At 41.6% G+C, this 23,459-nt stretch overlaps 1 protein-coding gene across 2 annotated transcripts in view; it reads left to right on the top strand.

Moving 5' to 3' along the window:
- Positions 1-12,376, top strand: part of LOC140200362 (slit homolog 3 protein-like) — a 669,401-nt gene extending 657,025 nt beyond the window's left edge. For both annotated transcript variants that reach the window (XM_072263584.1, XM_072263583.1), the window contains 3 exons: positions 3,253-3,535; positions 4,687-4,892; positions 8,885-12,376. In XM_072263584.1, the coding sequence (XP_072119685.1) occupies positions 3,253-3,535; positions 4,687-4,892; positions 8,885-9,126 (731 nt within the window). In that variant the 3' untranslated portion in view covers positions 9,127-12,376. The remainder of the gene's footprint in view (positions 1-3,252; positions 3,536-4,686; positions 4,893-8,884) is intronic.
- Positions 12,377-23,459: the final 11,083 nt, after the last annotated feature.

The raw sequence follows: 23,459 nt of genomic DNA, 5'->3' as shown, positions 1-23,459 counted from the left end.
CACTCTCTGCATAAAAAACTTACCCCTGACATCTCCTCTGTACCTACTTCCAAACACCTTAAAAATATGCCCGCTTGTGCCAGCCATTTCAGCCCTGGGAAAAAGCCTCTGACTATCCACACGATCAATGCCTCCCAGCATCTTATACACCTCAGTCAGGTCACGTCTCATCCTCCGTTGCTCCAAGGAGAAAAGGCCGAGTTCACTCAACATATTCTCATAAGGTATGCTTCCCAATCCAGACAACATCCTTGTAAATCTCTTCTGCACCCTTTCTACGGTGTCCATGTCCTTCCTGTAGTGAGGCGACCAGAATTGAGCAGAGTACTCCAAGTGGGGTCTGAGCAGGGTTCTATATAGCTGCAACATTACCTCTCGGCTCTTAAACTCAATCCCACAGTTGATGAAGGCCAATGCACCGTATGCCTTCTTAACCACAGAGTCAACCTGCACAGCAGCTTTGAGTGTCCTATGGACTCGGACCCCAAGATCCCTCTGATCTTCCACACTGCCAAGAATCTTACCATTAATGCTATATTCTGCCAAAATATTTGACCACCAAAATGAATCACCTAACTCTTATCTGGGTTGCCACTTCACTGCCAAGTTTTGCATCCTATCAATGTCCTGCTGTAACCTCTGACAGCCCTCCACACTATCCACAACACCCCCAACCTTTGTGTCATCAGCAAATTTACTAACCCATCCCTCCACTTCCTCATCCAGGTCATCTAGAAAAATCACAAAGAGTAGGGGTCCCAGAACAGATCCCTGAGGCACACCATTGGTCACTGGCCTCCATGCAGGATATGATCCATCTACAATCGCTCTTTGCCTTCTGTGGGCAAGCCAGTTATGGATTCACAAAGCAATTTTCCCTTGGATCCCATGCCTCCTTACTTTCTCAATAAGCCTTGCATGGGGTACCTTATCAAATGCCTTGCTGAAATCCGTATACATTACATTATGGCTCTACCTTCATCACTGTGTTTAGTCACATCCTCAAAAAATTCAATCAGGCTTGTAAGGCACAACCTGCCTTTGACAAAGCCATGCTGACTGTTCCTAATCATATTATGCCTCTCCAAATGTTTATAAATCCTGCCTCTCAGGATCTTCTCCATCAACTTACCAACCACTGAAGTAAGACTCACTGGTCTATAATTTCCTGGGCTATCTCTACTCCCTTTCTTGAATAAGGGAAAAACATCCGCAACCCTCCAATCCCCTGGAACCTTTCCCGTCCTGATTGATGATGCAAAGATCATCGCCAGAGTCTCAGCAATTTCCTCCCTCACTTCCCACAGTAGCATGGGGTATATCCCGTCCAGTCCCGGTGACACATCCAACATGATGTTTTCCAAAAGCTCCAGCACATCCTCTTCCTTAATAATTACATGCTTAAGCTTTTCAGTCTGCTGCAAGTCACCCCTACAATCGCCAAGATCCTTTTCCCTAGTGAATACTGAAGCAAAGTATTCATTAAGTATCTCTGCTATCTCCTCCGGTTCCATACATACTTTTCCACTGTCACACTTGATTGGTCCTATTCTCTCATGTTTTATCCTCTTGCTCTTCACATACTTGTGGAATGGCTTGGGGTTTTCCTTAATCCTGTCCGCCAAGGCCTTCTCATGGCCCCTTCTGGCTCTCCTAATTTCATTCTTAAGCTCCTTTCTGTTAGCCTTAAAATCTTCTAGATCTCTATCAATACCTAGTTTTGTACCCTACCATCCTTCCCTGTCTCATTGGAATGTACCTATGCAGAACCCCACTCAAATATCCCTTGAACATTTGCCACATTTCTTCCGTACATTTCCCTGAGAATATCTGTTTCCAATTTATGCTTCCAAGTTCCTGCTTGATAGCCTCATATTTCCCGTTACTCCAATTAAATGTTTCTCTAACTCGTCAGTTCCGATCCCTCTCCAATTCTATGGTAAAGGAGATAGAATTGTGATCACTATCTCCAAAATGCTCTCCCACTGAGAGATCTGACACCTGACCAGGGTCATTTCCCAACAGCAGATCAAGTACAGCCTCTCCTCTTGTAGGCTTATCTACATATTGTGTCAAGAAACCTTCCTGAACACACATAACAAACTCCATCTCATCTAAACCCTTGCTCTAGGGAGATGCCAATCAATATTTGGGAAATTAAAATCTCCCACCACAACAACCCTGTTATTATTACACCTTTCCAGAATCAGTCTCCCTATCTGCTCCTGGAGGTCTCTGTTACTATTGGATGGTCTATAAAGAACACCTAGTAGAGTTATTGAGTTATTCTGAAATAAAGTTGCTGCTATAAAGTTAGCACAATAGATAGATTTAGCCACAAACAACACCCACCAGAGCAATGAGATATGACTCACTTTTGGAATCCGTTTATCACTGTCACATGTACCAAGCTACAGTGAAAGATTTGACTTGCATTCCGTTCATAGAGATCAAGATCACTTCCTCAGTAACTGTAACAGTTCTATTCTGCACTCTGATATAGTTTTACCCCACATCAGTGTTGTAATGAATTGGTCTGTATGATCAGTATGCAATAATGAAAAACCAGAAGCAGCACACACAAAATGCTGGAGGAACTCAGCAGGTCAGGCAGCATCTGTGGAAATGAATAAACAGTCAATGTTTCAGTGTCCTCAATGTCCTGATTGAGACCCCCTTTCACCAGGACTGGAAAGGAATGGAGAAGATGCCAGAATAAAAAGGTGGGGGAGGGGATAGAGAAAGGGAAGGTGATATGTGAAGCCAGGTGGGTGGGAAAGGTCAAGGGCTGGAAAAGGAGGAATCTGATAGGAGGGAATAATAGACCATAGGAGAAAGGGGTGGAGGAGGGGACCCGGGGGAAGCAACAAGCAGTGAGGAAGAAGTGAAAGATCAGAGTGGGGAATAGGGGAATAGTGGGGGAATTTGTTTACCAGAAGGAGAAATCAATATTCATGCCATCAGGTTGGGGGGTACCCAAATGTTACTCCTCCACCCTGAGGGTGGCCTCATCATGGCACAAGAGAAGGCCATGAAAAACTTACTTTGCAAGTTGTTCAAACAGATCAATTCAATACAATGGTGCATTGAGGTAAAGCAATAACTGCAAATTAAAGTGTTATTGTGGTAATTCCTGACTTCACCACCAGTGAACCAAGACTGAGAGTTAAACAAAACCACCTGGTTCACCTAGCAGCCAATGGGCACCTTAACAACCTCCTCTACACTTGTGCCAATTGTTTGTTGTTGAAGGAATCCCCCCAGTGTCAGGGGTAGCAGGACTCCGCCAGGGTCCCGAACGGAACCTCAACGGCTTCCATGGCTGCATTCACGACGTCAGGATCAACAACGAGCTGCAGGATTTCAGGAGCTCGCCAACGATGCCCCTGGGCGTCTCTCCAGGATGCAGGTCGTGCAACATCTGCAGACATGGCCTGTGCAGAACCATCGACCAATCCAGCATCACATGCGAATGCCACGCTGGATGGACAGGCCCTCTGTGTGACCAAGAAATCAAAGACGTCTGCGCCAACAAGTGAGTAAACCGTTTGATTGGTACCCCAGAGGCAGACAGAGAAATGGAGTTAGCTGACTGTAATGACACTAATTCATGTGTCATGGCTCTACAAATTCACATTAAAATAGTGAAGAAATTTATTTGTCTTCTGGATTTCCTGTGCCCTTCAGTTAATTCGTGCAAACTGAAGAGAGAGGGGGACATTTCTACGTTTTGTAAATGAACATGTATGTCAGCAGACAACAGCGCCATCTGCTGTCAGTAAACTCCAACCTTTTCAAGGAAAGTGACACTGTCACCTTGGCCTGTCTTCTGCTGCAATAACCACAGAGGGGGTTCTCTTCTCTTTTTCACAAGTAAAAAAATTACCGGTTACTTGTGAAATTTACATATAGCCTCTTAGTTTCCATCATACTTTATTCTTAAATGTTGCACATTACTTTTTGCAGTTTTGACACCACAAAGTGCAGAATTCATCTTGTGGCCGGTCAAAATATATTTTGATGGACTACTTTTAAAATGTATGCAAGGTAGTTTGTTTGCCTTTTTATATGGCGTCAAAATATCTTTTGCGATTGTAATACATACTTTATCAATTTAACTTGCCTTTTACAACTCAGCTTATTCAGTCCATCAAGGCCAAGCCAGTTCCCCACGGAACAATTACAAACGTACATTGGTCTTATTCCCCTGTAGACCTGTAGCTGAATTCTGTCACCTAACCATCAGCATCCCTTTCAATTACTTTGTCATTTACTTACACTGAGGGGACATTCCCAGTAGCCAATTACCAGCTCATTGTTTGGGATGTGGAAGGAAGTCTTCCTCATCCTGGGGAGAATGTGCAAATTCAACACAGGCAGTACCTAAGGTTCGAATTGAACCAGTGTGTGAAGTTGTGATGAAGTAGAGCTCACTGCTGTGTCAATCATCCAGCCACTGCAGTAAGCCCCTCACAGCTCATTTTCTTCCTGCATTATTTATTACACCGCGCCCCCCCCCGATCCCTGCCAATGTAATGTTAAGACAGAGAATGTGCGGAAGATGAGGTAGCATCTATGGTGAAAGGAGATGAAATAAACCCACTCTCCACTGGTATAAGAAACTTCATTTACCCCCGTTCTGTCATTGTCATTCAGACTGTAACTGCACGTTGTGCCTCTTCCCAGATGTGTTCACGGGACGTGCGTGGCATCTGATTCCAGCTACCGCTGTGTGTGCAAGGACGGCTTTATTGGCAGGTTTTGTGACAAGGACAAGATGATGGTCAGTTGCCAGAATCTGAAGTGTGACCACGGCCGTTGTAAGATCTCCGGGAAGGGGGAACCGTACTGTGAGTGTGATACCAACTTCACGGGCGAAACTTGTGAAACAGGTAAGAGAAGATGAACTGGAGGGCTAATGGTGCTCATTTTGTTTGGCCTGCTGGTGTGTGTGAAATCCACAGGCTCTTCCACAGTGTTTCTGGCTAAAGAAGGTAGCAAGATAGAGGAAGACCTTCTTTAGTGAGGACAGGGAACATACAACGAGTGACAATAAAAACAAGGAAGTGCTGGAAATACTCTGCAAATCAGGTGGCACCTGTTGATTTCCTAGGAAAAGATCCTTGTCCCAACATGTTAATTCAGGTCCTTCTCCCACAGAAACTGCCTGACCTACTGAATATTCCCAGTATTTTCTGCCTTTACTTTGGAATTCTAGTATCTGCAGGTTTTTGGATTTTCTCCAAACAGTAGCCAATACCAGAATGTATCAAACATCATACAAGTTCTTGTTAAACCTTCTATCACCTTCTCACTATTCTCCTTCCCTTTCCCCCACCTTTTCATTCCAGTGTCACCCACCCCACTTCCTTTCCAATTCTGCAGAAGGGTCTCGGCCTGAAACGTCGACTGTTTATTCATTTCCACAGATGCTGCCTGGCTTGCTGAGCTCCTCCAGCATTTTGTGTGTGCTGCTTCTTAAAACTGCATCGAAACTCAGTGTACATCACACTGTTTTCCATAAAGTAACTAACATTCATCTAAGTACCTTACATCAGGTTAGAAATGAATGATTTATATACATGTACATTGGTAAATATATACATATAACTACATAGCAGACATCTATAAATTTAATTGACCTGGAGATATCCAGAAGCTTTTCGATTTCTTTAACTGCAGGGCTGCTCTTCCTACCTCTGAGAGAGCCTTGTGACCTGAGGACAAGCTGCTCCATAGTTGTCCAGCTCATTGCTATGTTTTGATCCTTTATGATCTAAAGAATTTCCACTAAAGCTCGTTCCTGTGACTAAAGGAAACAATACTGGACAAAGAAGGAGCCAGTGCCATTATTACTACTTTGACACTTGTCTCCATAATTACACCCCAAACAAAGTTGCCTCACGTTCTTGGACAGGATCTCCATTTTGGAGGGCACCTTGCTTATTTCCTCAGAAGTGAAGCCTTCCATATCAAAGGGTTCAGGCTGAACTCTCCCATCAACAATGCAAGTCCCGATCTATACTCCTGGGCCCAATCTGAACATCTCCCACTATCTAGAGGCCCAATCATTTCTTCCTGGTGAAGCACCACTGGAAATTCATCCAGTCTGGTGGTCCCCTCATTGTTATAAGGAAGCTCAAAGCAAAGTTAAGGAAAGGCACCACAACCCCAACTGGGGAATCCGGCTACTTTTCTCACTCAGCTGTGAATTCTGTAACTCTTCATACTTTCCAGCTTGGCGATGTATCCCTGCATCAAATGACTACCATTATTTCTGCCGAATGTCAAGAACTCTTTCTCAGTTACATCACATTTGATTGCTACCCTGCTACTTTCCCTTCAACAGTCCCCAAAGCAGCATCCACGGAACCTTCACGTTGGTATCTAACAAAGTAAGATAGAGTTTCTAAGGAAGCATACTTTACTGAAGGTGAGCAACAGTCATTGTGGCTAGTATAAAAAAAGTCATATCATTTGACACAAATAGTTCTTAAACATAGAAACACCCATATATTCCAGCATGAACCCTGCTTTATATCACTTAATCGCTAATATTGCTAAAATATCATTGACTGTAATTTCACGGGCTGTATTACATGTAAGGTTAGCGATTAAAGGAGAAACATGATGGTAAATGAGTTTAATGATTAATGATACAACACTCAATTACATTGCCTGATCCCAGTCTAAGTGATGAGTTTCAGTGTTGGAAGTTCCAGTCTTCTCACCCACATTTCTATTGTTACAAGGATCTACCCTTTTGTAATAATGATCAGAGAGGCACAGAGAGAATCTGTAATTACCGACCAATTCCCTTATTGTCTCAACTGAAGAGCACATGAATTTACACAACTGAATACCTGGTGCACACCTGCTAGGTTTTCCTGACCCTCCATGAACAGTCAAAGAATAGAAAAGGTAACACCAGAAAAAAAAGGGGTCTAGGCTGGCCGTGTGTTCCTCATGGTCCCACTATGATCTCCACATGTTTGTGGGGTATTGCATATCTGCAATGGAGGATCTGTGGAGAGAGTCATCACTGCCAGTGCACTCGAAACATCTGCTTTTCTATTCATTCCTTACCAGTTCAAGTGTTCCATTTCAGTATTATGAGCTATGGTTCATCCGACTGACCGTTAACACCTTCCTATTGGCTCTGGTCCAGGCCAGCATCCATTTATTGCCCTTCTTCCGCAAGGACAACCGGTAATTTATGGCTCTTTGTTCTGTTTGACTCTGGATCAAATCAGTAACCAGTCTGAATCACTCAGGGCAGACACAGACCACACCATTCACAAATCTCCATGTTACATTATATCAGAGAACACCTCACAAGTAACTTCTTATTTGGAAATAATCTCTAGTCCAGCAGATTACCTGAATCATCATTGTGTCTACTTTGAAACACTGATCAAACCAAGCAACTTCACTTCACAAAATGGAGGATGCTAAGCAGCTTCACAAAATGGAAGCTTCCATCTCCTTCAAGCACAAAAACAAAGACAATTAGTCCACTTGCTTCCACTATCCTTGATTCATTTGAATTCACTGATTTGTAGCCGTAGTTTGTTCTGGCCAACACCTTTTATTTCTAAATTCTCCTTCTTGTTTTCCAGTCCCTCCATATTCTCACCTTCTGTATAATTTACTCCAGCCTATCATCCTGCATGATGTGCTCACCTCCCACAATACTGCCCCCTTGGACATCCCTGAATTTAATCACCCCATCAGCTCCACAGCCCCCACAGCTACCTTTCTGATGATCTGCACTGGAGTTTCTTTATGTAGCATTAGATCAACTTATGTTTGATTCACTTCTGTGTAGCATTTTTCACACATTTAATTACTTTAAATGGACATCTTAGATGAGGGAGACAGCCAACTGAGAGCGCATGTTACCCAGTTCTGAAGATCACTTTCACAATGTTGACCAATACCCAATTTTTGCTTTGTATTTATTCATAAAATTCACAGTTTACTTGCAAAAACTATACTAGAAATGTAAGTTTAACTTGCAAATACTAGAAATGTAAATTAACATTTAACAAAGCAAATTAGCTACAATTTCTAGCGAAAGAGAAGGCCAAGTTGACTGAGACTAAAAGATCAATATGCCAAAGGGATTTGTCAGTTAAATAGGGGGGCAATACTTGTCAATGCAGAGTGTTTATATCTAAGATAGTCATTTACAAGTCCAATAATGAACCTCAGAGAAACAGTTTTGCCAAATAGAAAGTGTATTATGAATCAAGGAGCAATTCAAACAAAATGACATGTTTCCTGTCAATGGAAAATCAAAAACCTGCTGGAAATCTAAAATAAAAACAGAAAATGCTGGAAGCAATCAGATCAGGCCAGATCTGGGAGAAGAAAAAGCAGAACTAAAATTTCAGGATGAAAACCTGTCAGAACTGTAAAGGAGAAGGTAATTAAGCATTTGAAGTAGAAATGAACAAAATCTGCTGATTGGAATCTGATTAAATCGGATGGTAGGAGACTTGTGGATCAGGTACACTGACCTGGAACTACATTGTAAATTCTGCTTAATAATATCACCCAAAGATTAAGCCTTAAATCTTTGTAGTCCTCTCTGAGAAGTCCAGAATTGTAGCAGGCCCACGATTCTTGTTCCTTGGTTAGTTCTATTTGAATCCCAGGGCTTACTGGGCTGGAAAGGGCTTTTGTGGCTTAATTTGCCTCATCCTCTCATCAGCAGATGAATCCCAAATTCAGACTGAAATCATTAAGTATCCAAAATGCAGGATGAATGAAAATTGGTGTTAATCACTCCTGAAAACCGTATGGTCTCTCTGGAGAGTTAAAAATGCTGGTTAAAAGAGATAGCCCCAATAAAAGCAATCTTGTCTATTTTGGTTTACAGAGCTCCTTTGTCAGAAGGAAATGATCCGCGATTTCTATCGCAAACAGCGAGGATACGCCTCATGCCAAACCACGGTTAAGGTGCCTCGGCTGGAGTGCAAGGGCAGCTGTGGCATCAGTGAGTGTTGTGTGCCACTGCGGAGCAAGCGACGGAAATACGTTTTCCAGTGCACGGACGGCTCCTCCTTCGTGGAAGATGTGGAGCGGGTTGTTGACTGTGGCTGTGCGAGTTGTTCCTTGTAGGGACCCAAAGCAAGAGAAAGATTCAGAGCAGCGAGCGCCTGCAGAAAGAGTTGGGCCCATTAACTGTCATAGTGGACCAAAAAGAAATGCAAATATATTGTAAGATAACAAATAGAACCTATTTTTATTATTAAAAAAGGACTATTTTCTTCAGTTATTACTAAATATATCACATCACCTGGGTATATGTATCATACTGTGTTCCCTGTGCAAGATATTTTTCTTACTATGTTTTTAACCTAACAGGAGTTCAGAAAACTCATCCCTTTGGTTGTTGCAAAAATGTTTCAAGGGGCTAGTTTCCCTCCGTCAAAATTTGCCTTGGGAGGTTTGAGCCTTTTGAAGAAGTTGAAACATTGGTGACAACCAAAATATCAAGAGGAACATCAGCAAACACCAGTTGGCTTTTGGTGTTGTTACACCCTCAGCTGCAACCTCTGTACTTCATGATAAGGATCCAACAGGGGACCTACCTACTTCTGTGTCACTGTCAACGTACTGCAAATTCTTATTCTCTGGATGCCCACTGTTAACAAGAGTGGAGGGAACCCAGCAATATAGCACAGTGTGAGGAGCACACTACAGTTAGACATCATTGTTATAAAGTTTCTGCAGGATCCCAGTGCATCAGTAAGTTTGATAATTGGGTTGAGTGCATTGCACAACCCCGATTATACACCAACAGCATTAGTTCAGTATAAAGAATAGGGCAGCCATCTGATCCTGCAATGGAAAATTTTAAGCCCAATGTAATGCATCACATGGAAGCCAGTACCATACACCATTGATGGAAGGTTAGACACGATTTGCAAAAGCCTGTATAGTATGTACTGGACTGCTGGAAACAGTAACTTCCTGCGTCACACAACAGAGCTTATGTTGGAAATTTCCACCCACCACATATCCAAAACAGGACAAAGCCCAAAATAAAGAAAATTAGCCACAAATAAGACTGCATTTGCACCTTAAATGGTTTGCTTGTTACCTATGCATGCTCCAACATTAGGGTTTGAACACCACCTTAAAGATGTTTCCTGTTTCTCCCAAAACCATTTAATCATTAGCTTTTCATCTTTGACATGTATAACAGAATGTCTAGACTTGAGGCTCCTGTCCCAGCTCAAATGGTCCTTCAGCAGATGGAAATCCTCTTTATCTGTGAGACAGTATTAGATCATTAGATCACACCATTCTTGACAACTCTTAATTCTGATACTCATTATACACACACCACATCAGGAAGTTACAAGTTATTTGCACTGAAATTGGATTTGGTGTATTCTATAGCATGCACAAAAGCAAAGTACGACTGAATTATACTCTGTGATGACTGAAGTATTTATTAATTTTCCGTCTGACAACGTGTCCCCCAAATCTGATATCTAAGCTATCTCCCATGTACCAACCCCTCTTCCAAATATCTTCCCAGGAGATTTTGAATGTCTGATATTTGGCTTCTCAGTGAAGAAGATTTATTGCTCATCAAGTCAAACTCAGCTCTCCGAGGCATTGATTTAGAAACGCTGAGCATAAATATTTAAGTGGCGAGGTAGACAATGGTAGAACATTAAACGATGTGACTTGGTGCACGTACACAGAAGGTGATGGATGATAAACAGGTGTTCTCCAAAAATCTGTTAAGAAAATAAGTAATGAATTAGGCACAAGAAGGAGGGATTAAAGTGACAGACCTCCATTTCATTCTCCCCCATATATTTTTGTCTCCTTACAGGATTCTTCTACACAAGCGTCTTCTACGCTTTCCTTTGATGTTCTAGACTTGCCTATGTTTTTGTTTACCCAGTGACGGTCAACCAACACTCAAAAGAGAGATCATTACTTTTAAGTCTAGAGCTCTGTGCTAATTGAAACAAGACACCACAGCCCTCTAACAAACACAACTGCCCATGAGGTGTGCCATTATCTCAGGGTGAGTGGAGCTCGGGAATTCTCCACATCATTTGGGGGAAAAAAATGACAAAAACATATAATGGGAAAAGGAAAACAAAACAGTGTGTGCAAGATTCATTTGGTGCCTTGTATTTATCTGAGAACTGCAATATTTACCCAAGTGCTTTAACTGTCTGCCCACTTATGCTGTATTAACCCAAGTGCCTTAAGTCAACCACATGCCTTACACATTAACTTGAGGACCTTACATTGAATTGAATGCTTCCCTGAGGATTTGATTGCATTGAACATTAATCTGAAGTCCTGAGTCAACTCAATGCATTATATAATAGCCCAAGGGCCTCTGGTTCATTGAATCTCTCATAGGTAAACATAAGGGCTTCACAAGTACCTCATCTATTAAGGAGAGGGCTTTGCAGCCAACCCAAATGCCTTATAAATTTATATTGAGTATCTTACAGTCAAATGAATGCCATGTATATTAACCTCAGTACCTTCACATAATAAAGCACCTTAAATGCTCAAGAGGAAAGTATGAGACATAGTGCTGTAGATTTTCATAAAGAAAATGGCAGAGGTGTTTTAAGTTTAAGGGAAACCATAACAACTAACTTTATTGTCAACCAAACACAGAACATAAAGTGCAGTAAAAAAACTTCATGTCATTATGTCATCACGTCAGACTCTTAAAGTGAGCCCCAACTCAATATTGGTGGTTGTGAATTATGCATATGATTATGCCCCTTACATTGCCCTACTGTACTGTACACAGCTTCTGCACCGTTGAACGGGACAATCATCAGTTCACCCACTCTCAGTGAATAGTACTTCTAGCATGAAATTGATTCCCAATTGGCAGAATACATTACTTCTGTAAGCAGTAAATATTGCCTTGAGGCTTAGAAACCAAAGGGAATTGAGGTGGGTCTTGATGGCAGGCAAACACCAAGGTGTTTATAGTCTTTGTGAAGAATAGCTTCCATTCTATACCTTCGAGGAAGTCTGGTTACAATATGGTAAGAAAACATGAACAACTATATTTAATGGAAGACATATTTTTCCACTTTCCTTACTGATTAGCTCACAGTATATGACCTATATGTATGACAATACTTGAGCCTGTAGAGCAGAGGTGCTGTAGAAAGTTCATGCAAAGACCCTGACTGATTCACTCTGTTTGACAATGTATTCAAGGAAGTAAGCCTCTGACCATTTTACAGATTGCAGGTGCTTAACCCTTTATCTTTGTTTTACAAAAATATGTACATTTTTATGTTATATATTTTGTGAAATGCTACTATGTCTTGTACAAAAAAATTAAAGTGTTTGCACCAAGAAATCGACAGAATGTTATTTTTCTTCAATATTGGGTCACTTTTAAATCAGTGGGGGTCGCATGCTAGTGCACAGGTTAGGACAAAGCTCCCCCCCCACCCCACTGTGACCACGTGTGTTTCCTCTGGGTGCTCCGGTTTCCTCCCACAGTCCAAAGATGTACCAGTTGGTAGGTCATTGTAAATTGTACCATGATTAGGCTAGAGTTAAATCCCAGAATTGCTGGGCAGTATTGGCTTAACAGGCCAGAAGGGCTGTGCTGCACCTCAATAAATAATTTTAATGCTTACCTATAACTGAAACTGATTTACTATTCAATCTACAATCATGACTTGTTGAACTTACGATCTAATCAGCATTGAACTGGCTCCAATTTTACTTCTGAAGCTTTACCTAAACTATACAATTGTGTAGTTCACCAACACCACAGTGATTCAATATATATCCAGAGTGAGGAGCCTATAGTGATTCAGTTTTGAGTATTCAGTGAATCAATTCTGAATTTAAAAATTGCTATTGAGACTCTGCCGATTTTTTAGAACTACTATATAATGATTTATTAATGACGATGATCAGTTCAGGATTGGACCCTACCGTGGTTCAGAATTGACTCCTTGCTGGTTCCATATTGAGCCAGTACTGAATTTCTAATGGTTCTCCATTAAACTAGAAATAGTTTAATGGAGAACTCTCATCTCATTCTCATTGTTACCATTGGGAAAGAGGTACAGATTCCTGAAGGCACACATTCAGGAACAGCTTCTTCCCCTCTGCCATCCAATTTCTGAATGGACATTGAGCACTATCTCACTACATTTTTATTTCTGTTTTTTTGCACCACCTATTTTACCTTGACTGCTTAATGGACATACACATACTTGCTGCAACTCAGTCTTTTTCTCTATCATACAGTTCATTGTACTGCTGCCATTAAGTTAACAAATTTCACAACATATGCCAGTGATATTAAACCTGATTCTGAAATGGTTCAGTGCTGAGTTTGCATGGATTCGGTAAGAATCATGCTCAGAATTGAACCCGACTGTCTGAGCACAGAGTTTAGATTAGTATGTAATGATTCTGTATTGAATCTACTCACTCTGCTTTGCACTATGTTATCAAAGCATTAAAGTTACAACAATACAACAAGCTATTCAGCCACTGACTCTTCCCTAGCTTCTTGTAGAGATCACATCATTCTCTTTCTCTGTTTTTGATTGCGTAGTAAAATCTGTTTCAAAACTCAGACTGATCCAGTTTCACTACCCTGAGAGGCATTTTAAATACTCTCTGTACCGTTTGCTGAGAGCTAGGTTTGTACCCCTATCAGTGAACTATGTGCTAAGGGGAACAGCTTCCCTCCATTTACCCTGTCTAAACTACTGTATTCAAAATTGTACATATTCCTATCAAATCTCTGCCTGACTCCTTTGCTCCAAGGAGAAGAACCACAACCCACTAGTCGCTGAAATTTCTCATTTCTAGACTATTCTAGCAAACCTAGTACCCTGTCTAGGATCTTCACATCTGTCTATTGTCAGGAGATCTGAATTCAAAGTTCAAAGTAAATTTATTTTCAAAGTACAAATGTTGTTATATACAACCCTGACATTCATTTTCTTGTAGGCGTGCTCAATATATCCAATAACCATATTAGAAACAATGAAAAACCACACCAACTGGGCGTACAGCCATTGTGCAAAAAACAAATTGTGCAAATACATAAAGAAAGAAAGAATAATAATAAATAAATAAGCAATAAATATCGACAACATGAGATGAAAAGTTCTGAAAGTGAGTCCATAGATTGTGGGGATATCAAATGATGTTGAGTGAAGTTATCTCCTTTAGTTCAAGAGCCTGAAGGTTTAGGGGTAATAACTGTTCCTGAACCCGGTGGTGTGAGTACTGAGGCTGCTGTACCTCCTTCCTGATGGCAGCAGTGAGGACAGAACATGACCTGGGCGGTGGACAGCCCTGAAGATGGATGTTGCTTTCCTGCGACAACTCTCCATGTAGACATGGAGAGGAGGGCTTTACTCATGATGGACTGGGCCGAATCCACTACTTTTTATAGGATTTTCTGTTCAAGGGCATTGGTGTTTCCATACCAGGCTGTGATGCAGACAGTCGTTATACTCTACATGTAATACTCCAGCTATGACCCTACCTTCACTTTATAAAGATTTAATGTAATCTCACTGCTTCCATATTCTAAGTCTTTATGTCTGAAACCAAGGATGAAGCATGCTTTACTAACCAATCTCTTGAGGTGTCCTGCTACTTTCAAAGATTTATTCACATACATATTTTCCTGAACGTCCTTTGGAATTTTGTCGTTTCATCTATATTGTCTCTGCTTTCTTCTTTCTGCCAAAGTATTTTTCACAATTCACTCTTAAATTCCCTCTTCCACAAATCTACTTAAGCTGTGTGCTTTTGTGACCTATTGCTGTTCTTCTCCCACCTGCAAACTTGGTGTCATCTTTACATTTAGAAACAGTGCTTTTCTTTTCATTAAGGGGTATGGGTTGAGTGCAGGGAAGTGTTGCTGAGGTAAAAGTTTGGCTCTTATCTTATTGACTGTTGGAGGAGCCATGAGAGGCTGAGCAGCTTCTGCCTCTGATGTTCACCACCTGCAAGAAACTTCAATATTTAAAAAAAAGCACTGATCTCCAGTGAACATTATTGTCAATCATTGATCAGTTTGAAAAACGATATCCTGTTTTCTGCCTTTAAGCTAATTCCCTATCAATACTATTAGTACGCATTAATGTCCAGGATCCCAATTTGTCTAGGTAGACAGTTATATGGGACTTCTTCAAACAACTGGACATCTACTACATTTCCTTCAGCATCTTTAGCTCATCAGTCTAGTTAATCAAACACGATGCCCTTTTAGCAAATTTGCTAGCCATCTTCATAAACGTATTCGATCAACGTTTTTTTTTCTCTTATGTTTTTAAAATGTTCACCATAACAGCAGTCTGTCCTTACACTAAATATCTTTGCACTCTTGTGTGAACCAATGTGTTATACTTGCTGTTTTCCATTTCCCTGGGTTTCGAGAGGGCTGAAAAGTTAAGAACAGCCTTTTGCAATCTCCTTCCACCTCCCTCCACAATGTTGGATCTATACTTCTGAAATGCTGAACTCATACTGAATTTGTATTGATTCAAAATTGAGCCAGAACTGAACTTGCCTTGATAACAGGAGCAAGGTTGCACTGACATGCTGGTCTCTGCTCATTTAGCATTCACACTGCATGAATACTGACAAATCTGTAGTTATTGAAATGGATCCTTTAGCAACAGTGATTAATCTGTAGTCATTACTATTGATCTTGTACTGACGTTGATAGTCTGTACTTATTGCTATTGATTCTCCACAGACAGTGGTTCGTTTTAATGTGAGTATCCTGAAGCTAAACAGCAGTGATGAACACTGCGGGGAAAAAAGCCGGCAATGTTTCAAAGAGACTGTGTCAGCTGTTTTTGCAGTTACCACTATCCCAAGAACTGACACAGATCTCAATCCTACATACTATTCTGGATTAAGGAGTATTGCTGTATCCATGCTAATGAAGAGCTACCCCTGTCCTCACCCTTAAAATGGAACTGATGAATTTGTGGCCAAGTTTGCGGATGATATAAAGATAGGTGAACATAGTATTGACTTAATATTGAGGAAGTACAGAGTCTGCAGAAGGACTGAGACAGGTTAGGAGAAAGGGTGAAGAACTGGCAGATAGAATATCATGTAGGGAAGTGTATGGTCATGCACTTTGGAAGAAAGAATAAGGCATAGACTATTTCTAAACAGGTAGAAAATTCAGAAATCAGAGGCACACAAAGGGGCTTGGGAGTCCTCATGCAGGATTCCCTAAAGATTAACTTGCAGATTGAGTTGGTGGTAAGGAAGGTAAATGCAATGTTAGCACTCATTTCAAAAGGACTAGAATATAAAAGCGAGGATATATTGCTGAGGCTTAATAAGGCATTGGTCAGACTGCATCTGGAGTGTTGTAAGCAGTTTTGGGCCCCTTATCTAAGAAAGGATGTGCTGGCATTAGAAAGAGTGCAGAGGAAGTTCATGAGCATGATCCTGGAATTGAAAGGGTTAAAGTATAAGGAGCAGTTCATGGCTCTCGGCTTGTACTCACTGGAGTTTAGAACAATGAAGGGAGATCTCATTAAAACTTTTCAAATATCGAAAGGCCTAGAGAGAGTGGACGTGGGGAGGATGTTTCCTACAGTGGGGGTGGGGGAGTCTAGAAACAGAGGACACAGCTTCAGAATACAAGGATGTCTGTTTAGAGCAGAGATGAGGAGGAATTTCTTCAGGCAGAATGTGGTGAATCTGGGGAATTACTGCCACAGATGGCTGGGGAGGCCAAGTCATTGAGCGCCACTATAGCATAGTGATTAGCTTGGGTCACTAGCGATCAGAGTTCTATTCCAATATCATCTGTAAGGAATCTGCATGTCCTCCCTGTGGAAAGTGTGGGTTTTCTCCAGATGTTCCAGTTTCCTTCCACATTCCAAAGACGTACCAGTTAGGAGGTTAATTGCTCATTGTAACTTATCCCATGGTTAAATTGGGGGTTCCTCCAAGAGGGAGGGAGGACCTGGAGAGCTATGTTGGCAGGAGTCAGGTCTTTGTGCTTTGCCAAGCAGTTCAAAGGGTAGAGGTCAGACTGAGAGTGGTTCACCAATCCTCCAGGTTCAGGGTTCAGCTCAGGGCTAACAACCCCAACTGGGCAAAGAAAATTGTTACAGAAACAACAACAAAGAATCCTATATCTATGTGTGACGATATTCCTGAGTCTCCAGCCAGGATTTTCATGACTGTCAGTAGTGTAAACCAAGAGGAAGCTACTGCCACAATGAATGCACCCCTGAACACTGCCAAGATCAAGACCAAAATTGATTTTTGGAATGCACAAACCATGAACAATATTGATAAGCCAGCATAAATAACCGCAGAAATGGATCATTACAACCTTCACATACTGGGTGTCAGTGACAGCAGATCAACAGGGTCTGGCAGGCTAAAGGCAGCAACAGGTGTAACAGTTTGATACTCAGGAAGGGAAGCAACATGATGATGAGGCTGTCATTTTGAAGAAAGGCATTGATAAGTGCTTACTGGAGTGGAAACCAATCCACAGTGGGCTGATGAGAGTCAGACTGAAAGGGAAGCGAGGGAACATGACTGTGATCCAGTGCTATGCTCCAACTAATGACAGCGACGTTGAAAATAATGTTTTCCATGAACAGCTGCAATCAGAGGTAGAGTTAACACTACTTCATGGCATGGTCATTGTCATGGGAGATCTAAATGCCAAAGTAGGAAATAGCATCTCACACTTCACTAGGGTCACGGGCACACATGGATGTGGAACGATGAATAACAATGGTGAAAGACTGATGGAATTCTGTGCCATGAACAATCTGGTTGTAGGAGGGACCTTTTTTTCGCACTGTGAAATCTACAAACTGAGTTAGTGCTCATCCAATGGACATGCCAAGAACAAGATTGACCATTTAATGGTCAATGGTACATGAAGACAATGCATGCAGGTTGTAAAGGTGAAGAGAGGAGCAGATCCAGGAAGTGATCGCCACCTTGTTGTAGCAGTGATGAAACTCAAGCTGAGAAGCACTGGGACCAGGACATATGCACATAGGCTTTTTGATGTTGAAAAGCTCAAGGACACCAGTGTGAGATCTATCTTCACCATTCAGCTTAAGTACAGGTTCCAGAACTTGCAAGACCTTGATGAAGGTGATTTAGTAGACAGGATCAACACAACGTGGAAACAGATTGCCTCAGTCTTCAAGGAGACCAGCGAGGCTTGTCTGGGATTCAGAGCTGGAAAGAAGAACACAGAACAGAAACAGCAGGAAACATGGACAGACTTAGAAGAAAGATAGAAAATTAAGAAGGTGTTAGATGTAAAGTCAACACGGATTAAGGAGAAACATCAATTAGGATATACTGAAGCTTACAAAAAAGTGAAGAGACTTGTAAGAAAGGATAAGACCTTGCAGAGGAAGCTAATCAAGGTGATCAGGGAAAAAAATTCAAGATTTCAAAATTGGTCTGTGGAAAGTTCCAGCCAGATCCAGTGGTCCCGTGAGACATAAGAATCGTCTGCTTTTGACAACTGAAAAAGAGCAAGAAGCACAATGGATGGAGTAGTTCAGAGAATTACTGAATAGATCACCAACGAATGAAGAACCTGACACGCAAGAGGCAGCAGAGGACTTCAATATCAACACAGATCCACCAAAGAAAGAAGAGATTGTTGCTGTGATTAAATCATTAAAGAACAGCAAAGCTCCAGGCCATGACTATTTGAACACCAAACTGTTCAAAGCAGAACCAGAAGTTGCAGCAGCCATCCTGCAAACACTGTTTACTATAATCTGGGAATGGGGACAAGAGCAAAGAGGAAAGAGCAAGCTGGCTTCAGGCGAAACAGAGGCTGCGTTGATCACATTGTGTAACATCATGGGACAGCGCACAGAGTGGCAGAGACAACTGTATGTGAATTTCATGGACTTTGAAAAGGCTTTTCATAGCATCCACAAGGACAGCCTCTGGCAAGTTCTCAGATCTTATGAGATCCCTTCAAAAATCGGCCAGCTTATCTAGAGTTTCTACGCCTGCACAGCTGAGGACTGCAGTTTGAGCTTTGAGGTCAAGAAGGGAGTTGGGCAAGGCTGTGTGATGTCAGTGACATTATTTAAACTGATGATTGAGTGGGTTACGAGGCAAACGAAACATAAGCAGTGAAGCATTAGGTGGATTCTGTTCTCTAATTTAGAAGAACTTGACTTTGCAGATGATCTCACATTAGTATTACATACACACCAGCACATGCAAGAGAAAACTCAGCACCTGTGTACCTTCGGACTCAGAGGCAGCCAGAGAAAGTCTGAGATCATGATCCTCAATGTAGAGTCTCCTCCTCCCCTGTTAAAGCACATGGTGTCAACTCACCCAGCACCAGTAAACTCAGCAAAGCCAGAAATGTCTTCAGATCAATGAGCATCACATGGGGGACCAACCAAGTACAGCGTCCACACCAAGGTGAAGCTGTACCAGAGCTGTGTCCTGTCCACACTCCTATGCAGGTCAGAATGCTGGTGCATGACATAGAGTGTTGCCATTCCACACCATGAGCCTCCAGAAGATCACATAAAACCATAACACCATAAGGCATAGGAGCAGAATTAGGCCATTTGGCCCATTGAGTCTGCTCCAGCTTTCAACCTCGGCTGATTTTTGGCCCTACTCAAGTATTCCAGCCAACTGGTCCACTTCATGTGCCCACATATAAAATGAATTCTGGAACACCTCTACCTACTGATCCCTGTGATGAAGACCAGCTGTGCACCATTTGAAAGAATGGGCTTGGTGATCATTAGGAACTGAATCCTTGGCCGGTTTCCACCCACATTATTTAGACTACAAGACCATAAGTCATAGGAGCAGAATTAGGCCATCTGTCCCATTGAGTCTGCTCCAACATTCAATCTCGGCTGATCCTTTTTTTAATCTCTGCCTCAACCCCAGATCCCGGACTTCTCCCCATAACCTTTGATGCCACATCCAATCAAGCATCTATCAATCTCTACCTTAAATACATCCAACGACTTGGCCTCCACAACAGCCTGTTTCAAAAAATTCCACAAATTCACCACCCTTTAGTAAAGAAATGTCTTCACATCTGTTTCAAATGGACACTCCTCTATCCTGAGGCTGTGCCCTCTTGTCCTATGGCTCCCCTACAATGGGAAACATCCTTTCCACATCTAGGCCTTTCAATATTTAAAAGGTTTCAATGAGATCCCCCTTCTTCCTTCAAAATTCCAGCGAGTACAGAGCCATCAAACGTTCCTCGTGATAATCCTTTCATTCCCAGAATCATCGTTGTGAATCGCCTCTGGACCCTCTCCAATGCCAGCGCATCTTTTTTTTGATAAGGAACTGAGAACTATTCACAATACTCAAGGTGAGCCCTCACCAGTGCCTTATAAAGCCTCAGCATCACATCCCTGCTCTTGTATTCTAGACCTCTTGAAATGAATGCTAACATTGCATTGGCCTTCCACACCACTGACTCTACCTCCAAGTTTAAATTGGTCTGCACAAGTCCCTTTGCATCTCAGGTGTTTTGGATTTTCTCCCTGTGCAGAACATTTATTCTACACATTTATTTCTACTACCAAAGTGTATGAACATGCATTTTCCATTTCCAGAATCCTCCAGATTTTCTGGCCAAGAAAGATCTCCAACTCCTTCAGTGTCACCAAGAGAACGCGGCCACAATCATCATGAGGAAATGCCTTGCCATATATATCTTGATAGCATCTTGTTCCATTCATTGAATTGATTTTGGTTAATAGAGAATAACCAATATCAATTCAATGAATGGAACAAGATGCTATCAAGATATACATATCAAGGTTAAAGGCCTAGGATTCGTCTCAAAACTTTGCAATTAACCAAGGAAAAGGGGGGATGGGGCCTACCTTCTCTTAGAGATTATTATTTTGCAGTACAGTTGAGAGCTGTGATATGCTGGTCCAACCCAGCAGAAGTGGTTGAGGTAGTTTTGATGTTGCCATTTGAAGTTAAATTGGATAGCTATATGGACAGGAAAGGAATGGAGGGTTATGGGCTGAGTGCAGGTCGGTGGGACTAGGTGAGGGTAGGAGTTTGGCACGGACTAGAAGGGCCGAGATGGCCTGTTTCCGTGCTGTAATTGTTATATGGTTATATGGTTAGAGATGGATTGGGCACGTGATGAGAAAAGAGGCCAATTTCATCATCAAGACAGCATTTCATTGGACCCCTGAAGGGTGGAGGAAACATGGGAGAGCAATTACAACTTGCCGCCATTCCATAGAGGCAGAAATGAGGACCCTGAACCACACCTGGGGCACAATAGAGACAACCAAGGGCAGACAAAGGTGGAGGACCTTCATTGCTGCCCTGAGCACCAGTGGCATAACAGGCAGTAACTAACTAACTAAACTGGAGGGGAGGGGTGCTGGGAGGTGAAGCTCAAAGAGCCAGAGGGACCCCACTCTGTGATGTAGCTCAATAAATAATTAAATAAATAAATTGTGTATATTTAAAGCAGAGGTTGGAAGATTCTTGAATAGTAAGAGCATCAAAGGTTACGGAAAGAAATCAGGAGAATGGGGTTGAGAAGGAGAATAGATCAGACATGACGGAGTGGCGGAGCAGACTTGATACGCTGAATGGCTTAATCTGATCATATATCTTATGGTCTATGATTTTATCCTCCTTTAATTCCAACAATTCAGTGACACTTACCCATCATTACTCAAACCCAGGCTCTCCAGGATCAATTATTTGTAGGAAATATTGATATTAAATGTTGTAAAACTCCTGTAAAGATCAACTGTTAAAATTGAGGGGGTTTCTTCTGGTCAGTATTAACTACAAATTGACTCAGTTGGAACTACAACAGAAGACCTGGGGAAAGGCAAGCATCTCCTTTATATGACTTACAACAATAAAGAGGGGATAACGAAACAAATGAAAATTCTTGGTGCAGAATGGCAACAGAGGCTAAAAAAGAGGAGTGAATGGTTTTAACATGTAAACTGGGTAAACACATAGACAATGAACAAATTGTAAAAGATAATTTATTGGGAGTATGTTATGAAAGTATGACCATAGTGGGATCTGTCTTTGACATATATGAGCTGAAAGTTTATTGTTATACTACCTCTGTTAAGTTGCCTTTGGACCAATCGAATCTGATTGAAGTTAAACCTGTGATTTCTCCAACTGGCTCACTTCAATAAAGTCCATGCTTAACTTTTCAAATCTCTGTATGCTACATGTTATAGAATCGTCAATCTCAATGCTTTAAATGTAAACTCTCCAGAGTTCCAGGTATCACGTTAAAGCCTAAGAGTATCGAGAAAGCTAACTGTTGAAGTTGAGCAGAAAATGCTTAGGGGATTAATGCTCATCTCTCTAGTATTTTTATTTTTTTCACCCATTCTTTCATACAAGAGGATTTTAAACTATTCTGAAGGTGTTATTTTGGCAAAAAAGATGGTAATAGGCAATAATTTTAATCATTACATCATATCTCTAATTTATAAGACCATATATTATAAATAATTCATATAGTATTGAATTTAATTATAAATTTATAATGTTTATAAAATATAATTATTAATAGGAGCAGAATTAAGCCATTTGGCCCATCAAGAATGCTCTGCCATTTTATCATGGCTGATCTATTTTCCCTCTCAGCCCCAATCTCCTGCCTTCTCCCAGTATCCATACATTGCCTGACTAATCAAAAATCTGTCAACCTCTACTTTTAATATACCCTTTGACCTTGGCCTCCATAGCTAACTGTGGCAACAAATTCCTCAGATTCACCACTCTCCAGCTAAAGAAATCCCTCCACATCTTTGTTCGAAAAGGATGACCCTCTATTCTAAGACCATGCCCACCATGGGAAACATCCTCCCCACATTCACTCTGTAGAGGCCTTACAACATTTGATAGGCTTCAATGAGTTCACCCCTCATTCATGATATTTCATAATATACGACGGAAAAGTGATAAGATTTAAACTGATTTTGAGATCAATACATGTTATTATCTTGTAAGGCCTCATTTTGAGTATTGTGAACAGTCTGGGCCCCTCATCTTAGAAAAGATGTGCTGGCATTGGAGAGGGTCCTGAGGAGGTTCACAAGGATGATTCCAGGAATGAAAGGGTTATCATATGAGGAACGTTTGATGACTCTGGGTCTGTACTCGCTGGAGTTCAGAAGGATGAGGGGGGATCTCATTGAAACCTTCCGAATGTTGAAAGGCCTAGATAGAGCAGATGTGGAAAGGTTGTTTCCCGTGGTGGGAGAGTCTATGACAAGAGGGCACAGCCTCAGGATAGAGGGACGACCTTTCAAAACAGAGATGCGGAGAAATTTCTTTAGCCAAAGAGTGGTGAATTTGTGGAATTTATTGCCACATGCAGCTGTGGAGGCCAGGTTGTTGGATGTATTTAAGGCAGAGAT

Source organism: Mobula birostris, chromosome 7 (genome assembly GCF_030028105.1).
Source record: "Mobula birostris isolate sMobBir1 chromosome 7, sMobBir1.hap1, whole genome shotgun sequence".
NCBI lineage: Eukaryota > Metazoa > Chordata > Chondrichthyes > Myliobatiformes > Myliobatidae > Mobula > Mobula birostris.
This window is presented reverse-complemented; position numbering and strand designations above follow the sequence as displayed.